Source organism: Periophthalmus magnuspinnatus, chromosome 15 (genome assembly GCF_009829125.3).
Source record: "Periophthalmus magnuspinnatus isolate fPerMag1 chromosome 15, fPerMag1.2.pri, whole genome shotgun sequence".
In the NCBI taxonomy this organism is placed as follows: Eukaryota; Metazoa; Chordata; class Actinopteri; order Gobiiformes; family Gobiidae; genus Periophthalmus; species Periophthalmus magnuspinnatus.
In genome coordinates, this window is record NC_047140.1 from 1,247,733 (window position 1) to 1,269,938 (window position 22,206).

Here is a 22,206-nt window from a genome sequence, read left to right on the forward strand (position 1 = left end):
GTAGATGTAATAACAAAGAGCAGATAGGAAAGCTGAAGTACAAAGTTATTTGAGAATAGTGACAGAACGTCGTGCACTTTAAATGTGAATTGAGTGTAATAAAAAATGGATAAGAAATGAAGCATAGACAGTGCAGGCAGAGACAGGATGAATGCCAACAAAGAACCAGGCAGAGTGATTTTTACAGGGTTTTTAAACCGTTACTTCTGTAAAAAGCATATAGAAGCATGATATAGATGATAGTATTTGAAACATTTGACCTCTATCAAGGTCAAGAAGCTTGCATGATACAAGCTTAATGACTTTTTGTCTGTATGGACCATTCATAATACATGCTGCTCTCAGAACTCCTCTTGTGTCTTGTTTATTTGCTTGGGGAAAGTCCACAAGAGACTAGCAATGTATGTGTTTGAGCTAGTGCTGCAAGATCAATAGGAGGATGTGTGGCCTGGGGTGGCTTCTTTGGTATGACTAGATTTTCTAGACTAATTAGTCTTCAAATTTACTCTGCCTGAAGGAAGAGGAGGGGTAGATAGAGGGCCATTAGAAAAAATGGATGAAGAAAAGAGACACCCACAATCAGTTTAAAATTGTGTGGCAGACACTGATGTCATGAGTACCTATAAACCTTTAAGAAACTCTGGAAGAGTTTATGAGAAAAAAAAGTTTGCAAAATTGTTGTCAACATAAGCAGAAGAGCAAGTTTGTGGTGTGTTTCTATAGAGTTTACTCATAAACAACCGCTAACATTAAACATCTCTTCAATCATTCACTTATCCCTGGAGACTGGCCACATAAAAATAACATGAGTAGCTGAGGCCATGAACGTCCAAAGCCTTGTGCTCTCAGCACTGTCTTCTCCCCCCTTGCCTCTCATTACCCCCTGCTTCCATCCCCCATACAAACAAACACAGTTGTAGATTGATTCACCTAATCCTGCTTCCTGTCACATACAGCCATCCACGCTGCAGACCTACTGTCCTCTCATGCTACTTGCTATTTGGATATTATCAAAACCAGTCCTCCATTTTCTCAGTGTCCTGATCTCATCTCTGATAGTACGCTCACACTTCCACACTCCCAAGGGATCCTGGGAGTTCAGGAGCAGATGGACGCCTAGTGATGACACATTGTTAAAATAAAGATTCTAGTTAACCCGTTGACAGTTATCACCCTTTTCACCTCGTCCCCTGTCCTCTTGCATTACTTCCAATTACAATCTAGCCATTCTGGTTCAATCTGTCTTCCACAGCTTTGTCCACATTGGGCTTTTACTCAGTGAAGAAATTAAGAAATAGTGGCCCTGAAAGCACACAGCCTGGGACCCCAGACCCTCAAACATGATATTTAATACATGGGTGTCATAAAGACAAGCCAATGAATTATGCATGACTCATAAGCAGGCATCAATAATAGATGAAACGACTAGTTATGCAGTTTCTTTTCATGCAATTATGACAAATGAAGTGTGGATGGATGGCTAAATGTAGTCGGACAGGCGATTATATGGGTACAATATTAAAGGCTACATACAAGGGGGTGCTGTCACATCAAAAGAAATATTCAGGCCACTCATGATGGAAGTGGAAAAGAGGATGAAGAGATGTGTTTGTCACCCAAGCCAATGCACTGCTTCCAGGTCCGGCAGATGTCACACAGATGTCCACTCCAAGCTGGCTACATCTCATAAAAAGACTCAGTGTCTTTGAAAAGTTGCGAGTCGACAGCTCCTACTGTTAGTTGTGTATGCATTAGTAATCTGTGTAAGGTTAATCACCATCCATCTTCAAAAGCAACCAGCCTATCGCACACTGCCAGATTGCAGAATTTCAGAACTTCTTAGGAACTGTAAAGTGGGCCAGCGAATGGAGAGTGAAGAATTGGTGGCTTTGAAAAGGAAGTTGAGTTCCTCCAAAGGGTGCTTGATGAAAAAGAAGATGGCCAATAAAGTGAAACATTTATTAATAGAAATCATGCATCAGATTGCTTGTCTATAAAATTATGCTGAAGGCAGAGACAAAATCAGAAGAGAGCTCTCTTAGTATGCGGACAGACAATATTCCCAGTGGGAGGAGTAGATCCCATTCAAGCGCACCTCAATAGCCCTACACTGAAGTACCTGGTGAATGGGGGAAAGGCCCAGTAGAATGGACAGGTGGAGTTAGCATACAATAAAGCAGCCTCTTTTGGCAGGTTTCCTCCCACTAAGGATATTGATTGAAAGGTGGAGGAAGGAGAGCTCCATCCGTGAGGCCCACCATTGTGTGGAGATGAGTGGGTGGGGCTTAGGAGTCCAGAATATGAAAGTACCCCGAGTCCTTCAAGATCTGTACTTGACCTTTGAGGGGAGCACATAAAGCTGTTAATACAAGTGTCGTGTGAGGAGCAGCCGTGAATGACAGCCTTGGATCAGTTATTGCCACTTCATCACATTTTGTCCTGCCAACATAATTCAGTCAGGGCTAAAGGTTTACAAGTAGCCCTGATGTGAAATCTGAGAGAGAAATAAAATCAAGATTCAACCATACAAGCAAAAACAAACTATTCTGGCTGTTGCACTTTCTATCAGGGGTCATTTCATCTCATCTACAGCAGATCATGCTGGACCACCAAAAAACAATACAAACCACCACATGAATTTTGACCTATGACACTGGTAAATAATATAAACTACAATGAACAAGTCAGTATGTGATGAATGAATAATAACTGAACAATTGAGTGACTACAGCTACAGCTCCTAATCATGCAGTTTTTTGATGCACGTGAGATGGAACCATACTAGATTAAAAAAAATATAATGGTGGAGATATCTTGTACGCTGATAAAATATACAAAATATACTTTACTACAAACTGCTATGCACATGATTTTATTTATTTATTTATTTTTTAATCAGACCAAGAAAGTACTCCCAATATTAACATAAGTCAATTCATTATTTGAAAGCCCACTGCTCTATTTGAACATTTCGAGTTGGGAATGAATGAGAGATAAGCTCCCAAAGACGATGTAACCTCCAAAACGCTGCCTGCTGCGCGTGTTAATACAGATGTTATCACACAAGCCCGGAGAATGGTTAATGTGTTTAACTTTTACACCGCCTCCCTTATCCCCTTGAACGCTCTCCTCACCGCCACCCCCAGTCAGTGACCTCACTGGCAGCCCACTCACTGCCTCTCTCTCAGATAGCACATCCAGATACACAATCACACATGAGCCCATTTGAATTGCAAGTGAGCTCTGATCACTAGCGGCAAAGGTAAACAGAAGAAACAGCTGTTTGGCAAAGTCTATAACCGGCCTAGTCTGAGTGTGAATGAGAGAGGGGCAATCTAGAAAAAGGACAACCATGATACAGGATCACCTGGGACACTTTTCTGAAAACTACTGGGAGCTATAGAAAGCACCCATGGGAGCGAGCCAAGCGGCCGACAACAACCTGCTGTCGCTCCTCCTCCTCCTTCATCCATCCTTCTCACTACGTCTCTCTATCTGATCCTATCCAGCACTCCAAGCTTCAGCGCCGGAGAGGGGACAGCCTGTGCACAGAGGAAAAGAGGTTAGTAAAGAGCACAAATGTTGTCCTTGTGGAGTGTGAGAGAATGTGTGTGTTTGTGTGCGTGTGTGTGTGTCTCGAATTTCGACCGGAGCAGGAAGTCAGCAAGTTTTTTTCTTTTGTGCATGTGTGGTCTATGGGTAAAGAGATTAAAGGAGATGCAATGCACTTTTCATTAGTTGCTCTTTAAAATATGTCTGTTGTAAGTTAAGTTTTCCTTAAATGTAAAAAGTCAGTTTGAGTTTACAAAGACCAAGGACAAAGACGCAAGATGTATTTGGTTATTTGCATGTGCAATGTGATGTACAAAATCAGCCGTAAAATCCTATCAGGTTACTATTCGTCTCTTGCGTTTGGTCAACCCCCCCTTTTCCTTATACCCTAGCCATCACTGGGGAACCACAGGCCACTTCTTTCGCCTGTAGTAGTTTCAAGGGGACAACAGATCCTGCCGGGACCACCCCATGCCATTTAATCTGTCCCTTGCCCGCAGATAACAGAAGGCAGATGGTCCCAGCAGAGGGAGATAGAAAGGATAGCTTATACAATGAATAGAAAAAAAAAATACATTACACAAACATTAAACTTATCCTGTTCAATCTTAAATAAAGTGACAAATATATTGCTGTTCAAATGAGCTACAAAAACAAAAATGTATACCAAAAAATTGTCCCAAATCAAAAGACACATTTTTTGCTGTCATTGCTTTGCTCAGCCAGACACATGTATATTGTAAATTTGATTTTTTTGCATTAAAAGAAAAAACGAAATGTGTACCTAATAATATGGCCATCAAGTACATGCATGAGTAATTGCAGTATGTGTACTCTATAATATGGAGTGAATGGAAAAAGGCACTAAGCAGGACCATCAAACTCCTGGGCTGCTGCGTTTAAAGAGACTGTGTATTTATTTATAGAGGGCGGTAGTTAAGTTCACCAAAGCTGCTCTCTCTCTCTCTCTCTTTCTCTCTCTCTCTCTCTCTCTCTCTCTCTCTCTCTCCTATCCGCAAGACCCAGCCGCTTCGCCTTATGAAAATTCAATTGGCCATAATTTGCCGGAGAGCCATATGCATATTTTATCGGTGGGTAGGATTTGAAGAAACAAGCCATGCCAAGCCTTTTCGTGTGACTTGTCTTCTATAACTAGACTCAATGAGGGGGTGTGTGAGAGTTAAAATGTCACACATCTCACACATGCACAAAACTAATCACGTGCAGAGCTAGAACTGTGAATATTAAAGCAGCCATATTGCAATACACAGTAATATTTGCAAGTTTTATTTTTTTAATATCTTTCCCTCTAATTATTCCAACATTTTCCACTTCTTTCGATTTCATACTCCCTCAGTTTCTAGGCTTTATGGGTCGTTCACTTGCCTTGCTCCTCGGTGCACGGATAATGAGAAGGCGCCTACTGCCTGACTTTGTAGCTTTGCCACAGTTTGAGAGTTTGCATGTGGGAGCGTCCTGGGGCCCAAAAAGGCTCAGATGTGTGCCTTCTTGCCGTCACCGCCTCCATGGTTCTGCTGTGATTGTCATTTGATCTATAGGGCACCGTACCGACATGATACACCTTGTTAGAGGGAAAGGGGGGGTAGGTTGACTGTGACTTTGAACAAATGTGTGTCTCTCAGAGCAGGGAAGTAATCATTCAAAGGGGCATATGCTGCCACTCACACAGGCAGCCATAAATATATTATACCCATTTGTATTTATAACCAGAGATAGTTGGGTATTCACACAGCAAATTCTTCTTCTAAAAAGAGACTGATAATAGCGGCAAGCCAAAACATGATAGTAAGTTGCACTGTGTAATGCAGAAAATTGTTCTCGAACTAAATGTCATAGCATTTGATTAGGCAGAACAGTATAAATAAATGAACATACATGTCATGCAGATTGTTGGATTGTGTCCATGGGTTAAACAACCTCCGACACTCCGGTTTACCCCATTAACCCAAAACATGCATAATAGATCAAATCTTCCAGCTAAGACAGTCCTGACCAATTCTAGTTTGAAATGGCCCCCAAGTTCTGTATGGCACCAGCTTACTGCTCATCATCATTATGCTCGTCATGCTAAATACTATACTGACTTCTCGTTCAATATATGACTTCAATATATGAACAATACTTCCTGGGGGTCAATATTTATCATGGATACATTTTCCTTGTACTAGTGGGAGAATATATATATGAGAATATATATATATATATATATATATATATATATATATATATATATATATATATATATATATATATATATATATATATATATGTGTGTGTGTATGTATATTTGTACTATGATGAGATTTGAGCTCTAGAGTGTTAAATTATGACAAAATACGTTGTACTTTTTAGGGAGTAAGTCTGTTCCATTTAGGCTTCAATATTATCATTTATTGTCTATATTTACTTCAGGAATATGTCACACTCATGTGTTATTGTGACAGGCCTATCAAATGCAGGAAATGCATTTGACCCATTCCTAATATGGGTCAAATAGTTTCTAAATATAAATAAATATAGGGTTGTGTGTGGAAGAACATATTGTGTAAATACCAAAAAAATAAAATGGTTATTTGTTAATCACAGCTTGTAAAGACAAAATTGATTTACTGTGGCAACCCTTCATACCAATAACAAAATGTAAAGATACAATAAATGTATTTTATTTACCCTGCCAGCTCAACAATGTCAAATAAAATAAATAAAAAGGTGTAAGGTGTGTAAAAATGTAATAATAATGTTAGACATTGCAAGTGTGGGAGCTGTCCGCATCTGTTCCCCCGATTGGCTCTATCAGAACTCCTCCAGGTGTTGTTTATGTATCTCACAGCCGCATGACATCACTTTCTCCTAATAAAATGCCTGCTAACGATGCCCATGATAACAGATATCTAATTGAACTCCCCTCACTAAAAATAGCAACATAGATGTAAAGGCAGCAACTTCACAGTGATATCAGCGGCCCACTTCACACTTCAAAATTGTGTTTTTTTCAGTGAATGTCAGCACACATTTCTGAGTAATCTATCCTGCCAATCTATTTCCCTTGCATGAATTATTCTATCTGAATAGGATAAAAAGTTTCTCCAATGAATCATTATTTGGCAATTTTTAGTCACTGGTACAGTGCAAATGCTGCTAACAATTGACTCAAATTGTTTCTGTTTCCTCTTTGTGTTCAGACCAATAATCAAAATCCAAAGGCAGAATGCTACCTCTTTCATTGTCCTGGAGTTTTGGAGCAGTTCTGGTGCTGTATTGGAGTTCTTTTTGGCCTCAAGTCCGATCATCGCTTTCACCTGAGAATGAGGTGCCCCTTCGACCCACAACATGGCTGCCAGAGGGGAAGACCACCCATGTAAAACTGCCCAAAGGGAGGACAGTCAGGTGGGGAAACTATTTTAGGCTCTCTTTGGTAATCTTAAACCAGAACAAAAACAGCAGCTTTCTGAAACTTGTCTTGAATTCTATGCTTAATGTGAAAGATGACACCAAATACGATCATATTCTGTCAATGTGCAATATTTGTCCATGCTAGTTATGTGTAAATTATTATTTAATTACTGGGGCTTTCTAAACAAAGTAAACTGATCACTATAATAGATAAACGTAAGAGAGGATACATCAATGACAATCTGCATATGTGCTGTTGCAATTAATTCCTAGCGCATGGCTATGCCAGTTAATTCAACATCAGGTGCATGATATTATTCATTTTATATCAAACATTTACTATCAATTGATTTCTTTCTTTTATGTTTTCAGCAAGATTGTGATGTGGAAAAAATTCCCAACTTGTACCATACATTTCTGTCAACATTCCATTAATCCAGAGCACACATAATTTAGCGTGCAAGAGATGGCGCAGCTGTGCCCAATGTAAATAACTGAAGGATCCAATGCAAACTTGCATCAGTAGTTGGACAAATGTCAACTGGTTGTCACTAGACTAGGCTAGAGCAGGCTTAGTCAAGTTAACTGGTTTGAATATTTATAGTTAGTTTAGACAGCATTGCACAAGGTGTGAGTGCTATGCCAAAAAATAATCACACTTTCAACTTTATCATCATTTATGTCAAGTTAGTATGTTTACATAAACTTGAAGAGGTAATTAAAGTCTAAGTCTTCTTCTGAAAGTTCACACTTTATTGTAATTGATTAAATCGACATGTCTGTCACTCAGAGCATTGCTGAGGCTGACCACCAGGAGGTGTGGGTGGGAAAAATTGTCTTTGTTTGAGCAGCTGCGTTCAAGAGAAAATTTGTGAATCACATTATGGCAATTTTACCAAAAGAACATACTGTCATAAGAATGAGATCACAATTTAATTTTAAGCACCATATTGCACTGCCCGATACTGCACGACACAACAGATTCCAAATTCTCACAACAATTATTGAACAATTACTTCATAAACTATTTAAAAACACCTCTATATGCATTTGTTCCAGCCAGCAGCACTGTGGAGCAGACATAAGGTAGACCATTTGGCCCTAGCCCTATAGCCCCATGCCAAAAACCTCTAATATGGGGGAGCAGAAAATTGCAACACGTATCTCCCTGTGTGCAGCAGTCTGTGTAGCAGTCTGTCCACCAGTGTAGAACTGCAAAACAAATAATCTATTTTTTTCTTTAATTAATCACTCTATTTAATAAGACTCACAGCACCCTTGAGAATGACAGTGTCGCACATCTGTTGGGAACAACCACCATCTGCACAATATTATGAATAATGGTGCTTGCAGGAAGGGAGAACAAATATTTACTATCAAATAACCACACGCCTGCTTAATTTTCACGAAAGGTAACTTGCCGTGAATGAATGGCATATTGAACAGTGCTAAATAGAGACTTAGGGGACAAAATATTTCTTTCTGACAATGTGGTGGTTTGTATAATGCATAATGTGCATGACAAATGCCCTTGAGCTGTCCTTGAACTACAATCCGATATGCAAATCATCTGCATTTACAACCATATGCAACATCACTGTTTCTATTCTGAGCACGATTCCTGATAGTGCCAGCAAAAAACAGATACCCATCACGAAATGTCAGAGCAGCCTTATCATGATGCACACGGCACAGGTCACCTTTTCTGATCTCCACTTAAATTGTTAATAATTAGCATGAATGCAAACATAATGATTGATTTATATTATTATTTTATATATTTTTTGCAGGCTGTACTTCACCCTAAAGAAGAAGACACCAGGAATGTCAGTGACTGTCAGCCCCTGTAATTTGCCAATTGAGTGGAGTTTAGCAGCACGGACATTGAAGGATAACCCATTCAAGAGTCTGCAGTGTGAGTAGATAGCACACTTAGGCCATGTACAATTTTATATTGTAGGAAAAATATACAAATGAGTAAATAAAAAAAGATTCAGTGCCAAGAGAGTAGGCCTAAATTTGTAATGTAGTAGTATTACAATACGGTCATTGCAATGTTTAACCTGTCCACAAAATACTAATTTTAATAATATAATATATAATATAATAATACTACAAGTTTATTTATTATTATAATTAATAATAAATAAACTTCCCCAATAAAGCTTTTAGAAACAAATAGTATAGTTTAAAGTGAAAAGAATATAGACTTACTAATGTGTACATGTAATTAACTATGCTCGAGAATTTCACTTAATAAAGTAGACTTCTTCACTGAAGCAACATTTATAGAAGTAAATCAAAACTGACTGTAGTTTGTCAATCCAATGTAAAAAACAAACAAACAGATGAATATGACTTTCACATGAATTCCTGTAGGTTACAGTGACAACTCATTAACAGTGTTCTTTCAAAAATGACTCTAGAGCCTGTGGATTCTCAATAATCGTAATTATTCACTTTGTCTCTCTCCACTCTTAATGTTCTCCTCAAATGTATTCAAACAGTTAAATATTACACCTCGGTGAGAATTTCAGAGACCAGTCTGTCAGAAAATGAAGTCAAGCGTAAACCAAATTGTTCATTATGGGTTTTATTTAACAATAGAATGTAATTAACTAAACTCTAAACTAATAGCAATAGATGTTTAAGAAAACTGTTAATGCATGACATTTAATCACTTAGTGCAATATTAAAATGTATTTGTCTTTTTAAGGAGGTCAGAACAAGCTAAAAAACAAACAAATATCATATATATGTCTGCTGGTAATATTTAATCTTATTGTTCATCATTGTTGGTGAGCTTTAGTTGAATAATTTGACTAAACATAAAGGAATTCAGCAGTTACTGTTCCCTTGTGAGAAACAATGGTTACCTTTTCCATATTTCTATTTCTTCACAGGGAGCACAAAGAAGAGCACACCAGAGGTTTGGTGGCGGGGTCCAAGCACTGAAGAGAAAATCCACAGCTTCTCTGGAAACTCTGTAAACACTTACACAGGCCCTTCTTCCCCTCATGCCTCCATCTACATTCTGAGACTGCGCTCCAAACAGCACAGCTCCAAAACCACTGTGTACCTCCATGACGGTACAGGATCCTCCGGAGCATTCCCACTTCTCCCAAAGGATAGCCGCGTTCACACCTTAGGAGTTGGGATGACCAGCGTCACCTTGAATTGGTCGCCAAGTCCTTCCCTGATCTCCCAGAAAGGTTATGAGTATTGTGTTTTGGTTAACTCCAAAAACAATTACCCCAGCATGTGTGCAGCACAAGAGAGCATCCGGAGAAAAATAGAGGATATTCAAAACAGGAATGAGAAGAAAAGAAGGATGACACCATGGCCAATATTAAAGGAATGGTGGTGGGAGCAGTGGGACAGCTATCCAGACCCCCAAAACACTGATGAACTAGAAGAGTTGCAGTGTGTATGTAAAGGTGCAGAAAATGTGTGCACTGTCTCTGAGCTCTTACCTGACACTCAGTATTACTTTGACGTTTTTGTGATGGACAAGTTGAATGAGACTAGCATGGCATACACAGGGACATACGCACGGACCCACGAAGAGGCGCGTCCGGATATAACCACTCTAAGAGAAGGGGAACTCCGGTGGGTCAACTTTCCAGACAGGAGCTTCAACTCGGAGCAGTTCTTCAGCTTCCGTCCACGTGGCTGGCAGCAGAGTGGTCTCCTCACACTGCAGAGCTGTGGAGGAGATGAAAAAGTCAAGGTCACTGTATCCAATAAAGGTCAAGTTTTGGAGACTCAGAAAGTGGGGGGAGACTTGCTGCAGATTTGGCTCCAGGGAAGTCCTTCTTATTTGATACACTTGGAGAGAGAGGGAACACCTACAAAGAAGACTCCTGTTGCTCTACCAGCAGGACTGACTGCCTCAGTGAAAATGCAGACCTCTTCCGCCTATCACAAAAGAGGAGTTCCATCTCTGCCATCAACTTTACAGATCAAGTCTTTCAACAAGCTGCGCACATGTAACAGTGTGACTATAGCCTGGATAGGGACAGAGGAGCGGAGCCTCTACTGCGTGTATCGCAGAAAGTTAAACAGTCGGGAGGCAGAGTCTGGGAAGGTGTTAGTTCTGAATGCCCCCTGCCTAGGTCCTGAGTCCCGCTCTGACACAGAGAGGGTCCTCTGTAAGTATTTTCAGGAGCTCAATCCCCGTCGTGCTGTCACCACAGCTGTGATCAGCGGCCTGGAGCCTGGAATGGCCTATGTGTTTGATGTCTATCTAATGAGACGCTGGGGGATCCCGATCAAATACACTAGCAAGATGGTAAAGACAAGAAGAGACTGCTGAGCTGCCGCAACTTGTAGGAAAAGGATCAGACTGTCCTAGTTTAAGGGAATGCTGACCACTAACATGCTGTAAAGACATGGTTATGCAAAAGGCCATTTGAAGGTTTACTGTTATGGAAAGAATTCCAATAGAAGTTACTGTTCCCTCTTCAGAAACAATGGTTACATGGGAACACTAAGACGGAACCCATCCAAAAGGATAGGATGTGGATAAAGGCACTGGAGAGGGATCTGCACACCAGCAAAATGTTCATAACAAGTTACAATACATCTGCCGTGCTTCTGTCATTTTGTTTTTCATTGTGTAGACCATTTGAATTCTGTGCCAGTCGTCCAAGTGCTTATTTTGTGTCTAAGTACAATGGACATAGTGGTTTCTGATGAAATAAACACAAAAATAACAGACTGTGCCAAACAGAGACATGAGGGACAATAGTCGGTGAAATGCTGAGATGACTGTGCAGTAGCCTCTAACTCAGTGCAACTTGTACAGGCCTTTTGGAGACAGATGGGTATCAAGATACTTAGTTCAAAGTCAATGTGTACTTTGTGTTCTGCTTTTGCATGAAGCAGTGAGTATAGGCTAGTGGCTTGCCTTATTGTCTTTGATGTATCTTGTGCTGCTTTAAACTGCACTAATAAAATATTAAGTTCTCTGTAATGTCTGGTTAAATAGCTTAATTTGATTATTTAAATGCAATAATGTAGGCTGCAGGCATATGGTGGCCCTTTTATTGTATGATCTGGCAAGAAATCCTTCAATAATATGCAAATATGTATAAAATGGTAGCCTATTATGATAGAAACGTCAAAATAGAAGCATATCATTATAAAGAGCATTTTGCATTGCATTTATATTTTTCCATGTTTTCACTACTTACAAGTACCACGTGCATCGCGAGGACAGACCAACTTCTGATTCGCAATAAAAACGCTTTTGGTTAAGGGAATGAATATCGCCACAAATACGCATCTTTAGTCAGAAACATAAAAGACATAAGAAAGCTCAACAAAAGCAAAAAAAACACGCAGACCATGACGTCACTGATCCAAAGGCGAATAGGAAAAGGCGCGGGTACCTACGTCATCACGCCCACGTGCGCACGCAGGCAACTCCTCGGCTAGCGCGCCAAACAGAGCTAGACGTATCCTGGAATGTAAACTTTAGCAATACGTGCGTCGTTATACATATTTTTTTCTGAACTGAGCAGTATTCTTGGTCAGAATACCACGCTCCCAACTTCACCCAACGTCTCTGTGTAACCATGGGTTTGCTCGAGCGCTGTGATGAGCTGTTTAAGACCTCCAACCTGTACGAAGTGCTCGGGACCACAAAGCACGCGACTGAAGCGGACATACGCAAAGCCTACTACAAAGTGTCTCTCAGAATTCACCCTGACCGGGCTCCAGACGACCCGCGGGCCACGGACAAGTTCCAGGTTGTTGTCATTTGCAATAATAACATTTGTTAGCTTGCTAGCCAAACCGAGCTAGTCTCTCAATAACGGCACAACGCAGAATTTTGTGATACCGAATGAATGTTCTGAAAAGTATTTATGTTGGCGTATTATACTTTATTTACAAAGTCATTTTTGTATATTAACAGCCCAACGAAGCTGCCAAAAAAAGCTACAGATTTAAACTGGAGCTACTGTTGTTTAGTTCTAGTTAACTGTTGGCTGTGCTGTGTGCAGGTGCTGGGTAAAGTGTACGCAGTGTTGAGTGATGAAGAGCAGAGGAAGGTGTACGATGAGCAGGGCATTGTGGATGAGGAGACCGATGCACTGAGCCAGGTCCGCTGCTGGGAAGAATACTGGAGAGCCCTTTTCCCACAGGTATAAAAGTGATTAATAAAAGTGATTCTGATTCTAAGGTACAGGGGACATTAACATGGTGACTCTGTCCTACTTTAAGATATGGCTAGAGGTGAACTGAGGAGCCAAACATGTAATCTACCGCATAGAATTACTTAGTGCAAGCAGTGGTCCAAGATATTACCCAAGAGTAACTGTCAAAATACAACATTTAATTGGAGGCAAAAGCTGAAGTTAAATATGTCGACTGGACAATAAGTTGTAGGAGTGAAGACATTTCGCTGCTTATCCAAACCGCTTCTATTCCCCAGAACTGAAGAAGCAGCTTGGATGAGCAGCAAAATGTCTTCACTCCTGCAATTTTTTTGTTTAGTTGACAGATTTAACTTAAGCTTTTGCTATGGATCAGACCTGGACAACTGAGGGATCACACATCTAATTGGAAGGGACAAAACAATAATGCTCAAAAGATGGTATTGTCAAAAAAGAGACCACAAACATTGAAGAAAAAAAATTTGAAGAAGCTGTGCAAGAATCAAGGAATTTAATATTGTCAACATAAGCTTATGTCACTTACAGACTTACTCAGAGTGGGAAACGGAAGCAAAACCTTTACTCAAGTAAGAGTACTGTGAAGTAGATGTGTGGTGTCAAAAAACTACTCTGAGAATATGCCTCTCATATTTTCTAATAGTTGAACTGCCAATTAAGCTGGATGAAATCTGGCACTGTGTATTTTCATCTGTCTTTTTATTCATCAGATAACAGTGCAAGATATAATTGAATTTAAGAAAAAATACAAAGGCACAGAAGAAGAGCGTCAGGATATTCTTCAGTATTATGTGCGATACAAGGGGGACATGGACGCCATCATGGAGTCCGTTCTGTGCGGCTCTGCAGATGACGAGCCGAGAATCTCCAGCATCATCCAGGATGCCATTGATAATAATGAAGTGGCTACATTGTCTGCTTTCACTAAAGAAAGTGAAAAGAAGAAAAAGGCCAGAAGGAAGAGGGTACGGATTGTGATGGAGTAATTTAGTAATTACATTTTTCAGAGGCAATTAATATATTTGGTTTCAACAGGCTGACAAAGAGAGACAAGAAGCTGAGCAAATGCAGAAAGAAATGGGTCTTGGAGATGATGATGAGAGTTTGACAAAGATGATTAAGGTATGTCCCATGAGTGTGTTTCTATTGTACATGTATGTGAGGATTTTTTTTTTTTTCTTTCAGCTAAGACAGGCATCCAGTGTCAAGAACTTTAACAGTTTTCTGACTAACCTGGAAGAAAAATATGCTCCAAAAACTGGAAAATCAAAAAAAGGAAAAAAGTAACATCTGGTTCAAAAGGCAAGTGCCTATAGCATCTATACCATTTTAAGTCTTGTACACAAGTCGGGGTTATCTGTTTTAACTTTTATGTTTAAAATACTAAATGTTTGTTCATGTGATCATAAGTCAAATAAATGAATTTAATATATGGTGGCTTTTATTTAAAAGAAATCTGGATTTGTAGCTTTGTCCCTCACATGCTGTCAGAAGATGCATATTAACAGCAAGACTGTCCCAGTATAAAATGCACAAACCATCCACTCCATGTTAAATCACTTTTAATGATTGTTCTGACTTCAATGTTTGTTTGTTTTTTAATTAGGCCCTGATGTTGAGGGGAAACAGCTACCAGAAACGGCATTGCAGATGTGGCATCGCATATTGTCTTGTTCATTTGTGCAAAAGAAAGTGGTCATTCTGTAAAATTTGTATAAAATTACAGTACTAAACGGAGCTTTAAAAAGTGCTTCTGTATCCCTGTGGATGTCATTCCCTGCATAGTTTTTAAAACTGTACAATCAAACAATATACTGTACACTGACATAAATATACACATTTACATTTTAAACATGTCACAACTGATCTCTTGTAGACGCTCATATTGTAATAGAATTAGCTTTTTTAAGGTTTTTGGCAGCTGTTTTTACTTGTTTAGAGGCATAAAAATACCCCTGTAAAATGTATGCAATTTTCCAAGTAGCACAGATTTGAAAACGGCTAATTTTACAAACTAAATGTTTAGAGGGCACGATTGATGTAGCAGCACTGCAGTATGTTGCAAATGGCTGATGTTAAGGTACAGTGGGGCAAAGGTATTTAGTCAGCCACGAATTGTGCAAGTTCTTCCACTTAAAAAGATGAGCAAGGCCTGTAATTTTCATCATAGGTACACTTCAACTATTGGCGACAAATGAGAAAAAAAAAGAAATCCAGAAAATCACACTGATTTTTTTTATTTGCAGATTATGATGGAAAATAACTATTTGGTCAATAACAAAAATTAATCTCGATACTTTGTCATTGCCAACAAAGGGTATGTGACAGAGGTCAAACGTTTTCTGCAAGTCTCCACAAGGTTTTCACACACTGTTGCTGGTAGTTTGGCCCATTGCTCCATGCAGATCTCCTCTACAGCAGTGATGTTTTGGGGCTATCGCTGGGCAACATGGACTTTCAACTTTTCCCAAAGATTTTCTATGGGGTTGAGATATGGAGACTGGCAAGGCCACTCTAGGACCTTGAAATGCTTCTTACGAAGCCACTCCTTCATTGCCTGGGTGGTGTACTTGGGACCTTTGTCACGGTGAAAGGTCCAGTCACATTTCACCTTCAATGCCCATGCTGAAGGAAGGAGGTTTTCACTCAAAATCTCATGATACATGGCCCCATTCATTTTCCTTTACACAGATCAGTCATCCTGGTCTCTTTGCAGAAAAACAGCCCCAAATCATGATGTTTCCACCTCCATGTTTCACAATAGGTATGGTGTTCATCTGACCATACATTCTGGATCAATCAAATGCTCTCTAGCAAACTTCAGACGGGCCTGGACATGTATTGGCTTAAGCAGGGGGACACATCTGGCACTGCAGGATTTGAGTCCCTGGCATAGCCTTTGTTACTTTGGTCTTGGCTCTGCAGGTTATTCACTAGGTCCTCTCGTGTGAGTCTGGGATTTTTGCTCACAGTTCTTGTGATAATTTTGACCCTACGGGGCAAGCTCTTGCATGGAGCCCCAGATCGAGGGAGATTATCAGTGGCCTTGTCTGTCTTCCATTTTCTAATGATTACACCCACAGTTGATTTCTTCTTCTGCTTACCTATTGCAGAGTCTTCCCAGCCTGGTGCAGGTCTACAATTTTGTTTTTGGTGTCCTTTGACAGCTGTTTGGTCTTGGTCATAGTGGAGTTTGGAGTCTAACTGTTTGAGGTTGTGGACAGGTGTCTTTTATACTGATAACAAGTTCAATAAGGTGATATTAATACAGGTAACAAGTGGGGGACAGAAGCCTCTTAAAGACGTTACAGATCTGTGAGAGTCAGAAATCTTGCTTGTTTGTAGGTGACCAAATACTTATTTTACCGATGAATTTAGCAATTAATTAAAAGTCCTGCAATGTGATTTCCTGGATTCTTTCCTCCCATTCTGTCTCTCATAGGTGAAGTGTACCTATGATGAAAATTACAGGCCTCTCTCATCTTTTAAGTGAGAAAACTTGCACAATTGGTGGCTGAATAAATACTTTTTTGTCCCATTGTAGTATAGACATTATAAACCAGGTCTTCCAGCTCTGGATGAAATTCCTCCTCGAGTATAAGGTCGTGGGATGGACACAGGCATCAGTGGAGCTATTTGGAGAAGGAATAGAATCAGAACAAGTTTTATTTGGTACTTGTATATTTTTATGCGTACAACCTAAAGAGGTACTGTATTTAACAAACCTGGGACAGCACCGTGTGAATTTGGTTCATCTTCATCTTTGATGGGCGAGTGGCTCAATGGATGGTGGGAAAATGACTCCAAAAAGGAAGAGCTGCTGATGCCAAGACTAACACCAGTCACACCAATACCCAAAGCATCTGGAGGAATCACATAAATAATTCACCTAACTAGCAAAAGAACTAGTGTACCAAATGTAACTTAAAGTATAAAAAGTACTTATTTTTCACATCTTACCTGCTGCCACAGAGGCCCTTCCTGGCCTCCCCTGACTGATGTTATCTAATATAGTGAAGGAGCGACGATAAGGAGTGTCTGACTGAGAGTGAAAAGAAAAGAATAATATAATTTCATTGCAACATTAACCAACCAAATCTAATAATTCTTCAGTATATAGTACAGCCTATGGTCGGGAAGCACTCTAAATTGAGATTATGAGGTGTCGATATGGGATGCTATGTAATTATTAAGTCCAAGTGCAAGTGCACCTTACCCTGTATGTGTGGGTGGTGTTAGGGCGAGAGAAAGCATCGAGTAGGTGATGACGATCTCTGGGTATGGAGCTGCCAGCTTCTTCATTTACAGCACTGTGAGCGCGGCTGGATGGTCCTTTCTGACGCTGGCCAGATAAAGAAAAACAGTTCACAAAATTAAACAATCTTATACAATTTTATGTCAATAAAGAAAGTCAGGAGTCAGTCTTGTTCTGTTCGAGTACCTGTGCAGGCTTAGAGTTTGGCAGTGCATAAGATGTCTCTTGATCTCCAGTGCCAATGGGGGGAAGAAGGGTGTTTCTGCTCAGAGGTAGCAGTGGAGATGTGTTTGCTGTGGGCCTGCAGAAAAAAAAAATGATTAAGATCCTAAATTTCTTTTCAGATTTTTTTAAATTTTTCCTTAGTAGATGCATGCTTTGTCATATCCAAAAACTACTGATTTCATAAAAGGCAACTACAGAGAGGAACAAAGTGGGTTCCTCACAATCGTGTCCCACGGATGATCTCATCCATAGAGCCTGCTGTAGACTGACTCAGAGAAGGGACCAGGGGCAGGAGCGTGCGGGGAGGAGGGTTTCTGCGCCGGGCTGACTGTGCTGGACGGGACAAAGAGGAGGAGCTCTGCTCTAGCATCCGCCGAGGACGAGCTTTGTTTGAAGGAACAACACTAGAGCCTGGTCTGGGGTACAGCCTCTCATCTGGGTCTCTGCCAAGTAAAGATGACTAAATAGTAGTACTTCCGCAAAAAATCTAATTGGAGCAGAACTAGATAAGAGACATTTATGAATATGAAGAGACATTTAAAGACTGTCCATACTGGCTCCTATCCAGTGTAGTCAGATTTCTCTGTTGAAGAGGTATGCTTTGGATGACAATGAGGTCGTTCAGGTTGTGCTGTACTGCTGCTCCAACAGGGGCTCTTGCAGTCTAGAGAAGACAGATGTTGTAATAGGAAAGACAAATGAGAAATTGCATGTTAATGGTCTCAGAAAAATAAATATAAAAATTAATTGTTAGTAACAATTAATCTGTTTGATGTTCTAAACATCATACTGATCATGCAATGACACCCACTAGCTGTAAAAAAATGCCAAAATAAAGAATGAAACATTCCATGGTTGAGTAAATGAAAGAAAATCTAAAAAGTAGTACGTTAGTAGTCAGTTCAAACTGTACAGATAAGATATTTGTGTTAATCAACAGGCACAAGCACATACTCTAGAGTCTAGACAATGAGCCTCCATCAAAAGTGTGACCAAGCACACCACTAGTTTGGCTCCAAGGGAGGAAATGACATACACTGGAAGGCCTTTTCTGCTTTTTGGTTTTCCGTCTGGACTTGTGCTTTGAGCCCCTTGACTTAGTGTTCTTCAAAGAGGAAAGAGGACCAAGGGAAAACAGGAAAACAGGAAGTGAAAATGGAACATAAATCAATTTTAATGAAATAGAAAGAAGACATAACAGAATAAAGAAAGACAACAAAGTTTTTTTTTTTTTTTTTCACAATCATATTAATACTTGAAGCTTAGCATACAAACAGTGAAGGTGAAAGGGATTGGTGAAAAAAGACAGAAGAAAACAGGGAGACAAGTTAATAAACAGTATGTATTAAAGACTGAAAGCCAATGAATGAACTCAAATGTGGGTATAAGGACAAAGACAATGACTGTTGTTGGTAGATTAGATTTACAGTGCATACAACAGTTTTCAAAAACATGTAAATTGAATGCAGGGCAGTGAAAATTGGGCTTCTACTTATTCAGACTACTGACTTGTATTGGTAAGCCTGCAAGTGGGGGCACCCTGCCCAGACCCAGTTTGGGAAGTGTGGTAGGCAGAGTAGAGAGCAGCATGAATGGATGGCTTGATTTTTGTGGGACAGGGCTTAAGTTTCCACAAAGCTTTTCTTCATTGACTAAAAAATAAAAATCAGAGACAAAAATGTTTCAGTAATATTTCATAACTTTCAGATAACCATAACAAAATAATCAAGTGCAGGCCTACTCAAAGTACACCCTTCCCAATGCCGTTGAACAAGCTCTTTTGTCCACCCAACCAGCTGCCGCCACACATCATCAAACAACAGGTCCAGAACAGCCTGACGCCGACAGCGGTATGGGGAGACAGGCGGTAAGCAATGATACCTACGCCCCGAATCTGAACTGTTAGGCTCTCTTTCACCATCCCTAAGGAGAAAACAATATTAAGTATATGAACTCTGTAAACAAAACACAAGCAAAAATAAATATATAATCTTACATCTCCTATTGAACTAGACTTACATATCCTGGCTATCAAACGCCAGGTACTCCTCCATGACACCCTCCACTTCTATCACTTTGGAGTTGTCATGATGGCTGGATCCACTGGAGGCCCCTGGAAGTTCTTTGAATTCTGATGAGGAGGGTTTTCTCAACAATGCTTTTTTACCTTGAACATTCAGCCTTACAAAAATAAAAAATAAATAATAATAATAATCACTCAAAGCTGGTTCCACTTTGCCTTTAGTTTGATCAGCTTTGGCAAAATGAAAGTATAGTACGCATGTTCAAATACTTAATTATCAAATGTGCTTTGGTAATACAAGAAGCCAATATTATAATCACCTCCTTATCACTACTAAACCCATGACCAACTTTGATAAACAAACTTAATCAACATGCGGGAGCATCTAGGTCACAAACTCACTGAGCAGAGTAGGGCTGTTAAATAATAGATGGCCTCACTGCAGCTGTAAGCACAGACCTAGTCATAAAATTGACATTGAGAAGATGACAGTTTCAGATTGAAATAAAAGATTTTAGTCCATCCAAACAAAGTAGTTTATATTTTCATGAAAAACACAAGCCCGGGTGAGAGAAATAAGAAAGGGAAGTGGATTTGTGAAGACTTACTCTGTGTTGCTGTGGTTGCTCTCTGGGGATTTGACATTGCTCTCTTTGACTGCTGACAGACTGCTAGATGAACAGCTTTTTCCTGAGGTAGAATACCACTGGAAGCCTTCATCAGTGGGACACACCAACTGAGTGCCAATGATTCTGTAAGATACACAGGATCTTATTATACTTGTGAAATAATAAATAACATCAAGAGAGAGGCCAATACAAGTCTTTACAAATATTTGTTAACTATCAGCTACATGTTTATGTGATATACAGAATGGATAGGGAGAATACCGAAGATGTGGAAATCGTGAAGCCCATTGTTGACATTCATCTTGCAGACCTGGCAGAATCCCTCCCCCACTGCCTCTACCCTCATAAAGCTCTTTGTCGATCTCCTCAAACATTTGCTGCACCTGCCGTGATGCAGCCTTGTCAAATTCCTGTGGGAGAGAAAAACAGACACCAACAGAGAAATAATGCAGGAGGCAATGGTTGTTATTCTCATGCAGCAGGCCTATGACTAACGCTGTCGCTGAGCACTCTGTTCATTTAGTGAGGACACTTATTTCACAGGTTCAGCATGAATATTAATTAGTTTTTGAGAGGAGATTAGGATTTGCATATTGAGTGTGAAGTGTGTAGTAGCAAATGCATTAAATGAACAAAATATTATTTTAAAATATGCCTAAGCAGTACAGTATGAATGTGTACAAGTACGTTCAAGTATATTTTAACACCAACATAGTATTTAGTTTGCTTCTTTAGTATGTGCAGCTTACATCATAGCCCCAGGAGAAAACAGAGCTCCTCTCTGTGGAGATGCCAGTTCCTGTTGAACTCTGAAGACCTGACCAGGACTGATTAAAGTCCACGGTAATAATAGTCGAACAGTCTGAGTGGACTGATGCAGCAGATGTCTCGGAGCTACACACAAAGAAAAAAACAAAAAAACATTTCCATCACTATATGAGTCATTAAATATCATGAAACAGCTAGTCCCTTTTGAGTTATAGTCTCTATTTTTTTGTTTATATAAAATAATGTAAAATGTTATTGCTGTGATGGTTGTAGTATAAGTGGAAAATCAAGGGCAAATGTCAGAGTAATTGAATATTCTAAGAGGTCAGCTCATTGTTTATTCTTTTGCCTAGATCTCGAGCAGGTTATGTGATATCAATTTATCAGGTGCTTTCTGGTGCCTTGTTTCACAGATCATGGGACTTGAGAGTCAGCTGTTTGCACAAGAAGAGGGTATAATATTACAAAATACAACCATTCACAATTCACAATGCAGGTTTACTTACATCCATGTAGATAAGATTAAGCCCTCAGACAATCTACTACCTGTTGTGAGTAGAACACCCTTCCTGGAGGTCATGGAGGTAGCGTGGGGTAGACTGATCATCATCTGCCTCTTCAGGGACAGGGTGGTGGTCAAGGCTGCTCCGAGACAAACCACGACTGCAGACATAATACAACAATACTCTGAAGATCGGTCTTTTTTTTTAAAAACAACAACAACATTAACATGAAATATAACAGGTCTAACTGAGTCGATGTCTTTGGTGCTTACATTTCAAGTTTGTGCGATACTGGTCTTCTGCTGTATCGTGAAATCATCCTCCCAGGCGCCTCATGTATATTCAAAAGCCACGGTCTTTTAATCCCATGAGCACAGCGTGGAACCGCGGAGGACAGGTGAAACTGGGCTCACACATGTCCCACCTGGTCCATGCGTGTCTCAGCGGAACATCAGCGGAACATCAGCAGAACATCAGCAGAACATCAGCAGAACGCTTCTTGGACGGTGTTTTTGCTAGCTAATGCACGTCGGGGGCTGCTACAATCAATTTTAGCCACATTGTCGAGTACAAAATACATAAAGCAGTGGACACGCGACCTTTTGTTTACCGGTTGACTGGCGTCTGGTAAAGCTCTCTTGAAGATTCTGAGGGTTCA

General features: G+C 40.0%; 3 protein-coding genes across 5 annotated transcripts; 2 read left to right on the plus strand and 1 right to left on the minus strand.

The window, feature by feature from the left end:
• The first annotated feature begins 3,256 nt into the window (after positions 1-3,256).
• ndnfl (neuron-derived neurotrophic factor, like) lies at positions 3,257-11,910 on the plus strand. Its single transcript, XM_033979122.2, has 4 exons — positions 3,257-3,562; positions 6,756-6,960; positions 8,757-8,881; positions 9,870-11,910. Exons 2-4 carry the CDS (start codon positions 6,782-6,784, stop codon positions 11,279-11,281), a joined length of 1,716 nt encoding a protein of 571 aa, XP_033835013.1. The 5' UTR covers positions 3,257-3,562; positions 6,756-6,781; the 3' UTR covers positions 11,282-11,910.
• A 472-nt stretch (positions 11,911-12,382) lies between these two features.
• dnajc9 (DnaJ (Hsp40) homolog, subfamily C, member 9) lies at positions 12,383-14,890 on the plus strand. The gene is made up of 6 exons (XM_033979825.2): positions 12,383-12,719; positions 12,975-13,115; positions 13,856-14,110; positions 14,181-14,267; positions 14,331-14,447; positions 14,752-14,890. The coding sequence occupies exons 1-5, from the start codon at positions 12,546-12,548 to the stop codon at positions 14,430-14,432; spliced, it is 759 nt and encodes a 252-aa protein (XP_033835716.1). The 5' UTR covers positions 12,383-12,545; the 3' UTR covers positions 14,433-14,447; positions 14,752-14,890.
• fam149b1 (family with sequence similarity 149 member B1) lies at positions 13,918-21,971 on the minus strand. Of its 3 annotated transcripts, none has more exons than XM_033980055.2 (16): positions 21,821-21,971; positions 21,592-21,708; positions 21,027-21,171; positions 20,539-20,687; positions 20,257-20,400; positions 19,645-19,806; positions 19,367-19,548; positions 19,135-19,277; positions 18,662-18,730; positions 18,180-18,289; positions 17,847-18,068; positions 17,587-17,701; positions 17,362-17,487; positions 17,106-17,187; positions 16,871-17,008; positions 13,918-16,777 (listed from the first exon to the last, which is right to left on the minus strand). In XM_033980055.2, exons 1-16 carry the CDS (start codon positions 21,865-21,867, stop codon positions 16,698-16,700), a joined length of 2,031 nt encoding a protein of 676 aa, XP_033835946.1. In that variant the 5' UTR covers positions 21,868-21,971; the 3' UTR covers positions 13,918-16,697. The 3 variants fall into 3 exon arrangements, with proteins under 3 accessions (XP_033835946.1, XP_033835947.1, XP_055083201.1); XM_055227226.1 differs by having other exon boundaries at positions 16,598-16,777; positions 16,883-17,008; XM_033980056.2 differs by lacking the exon at positions 18,662-18,730 and having other exon boundaries at positions 14,966-16,777; positions 21,821-21,946.
• Between the last annotated feature and the right edge of the window lie 235 nt (positions 21,972-22,206).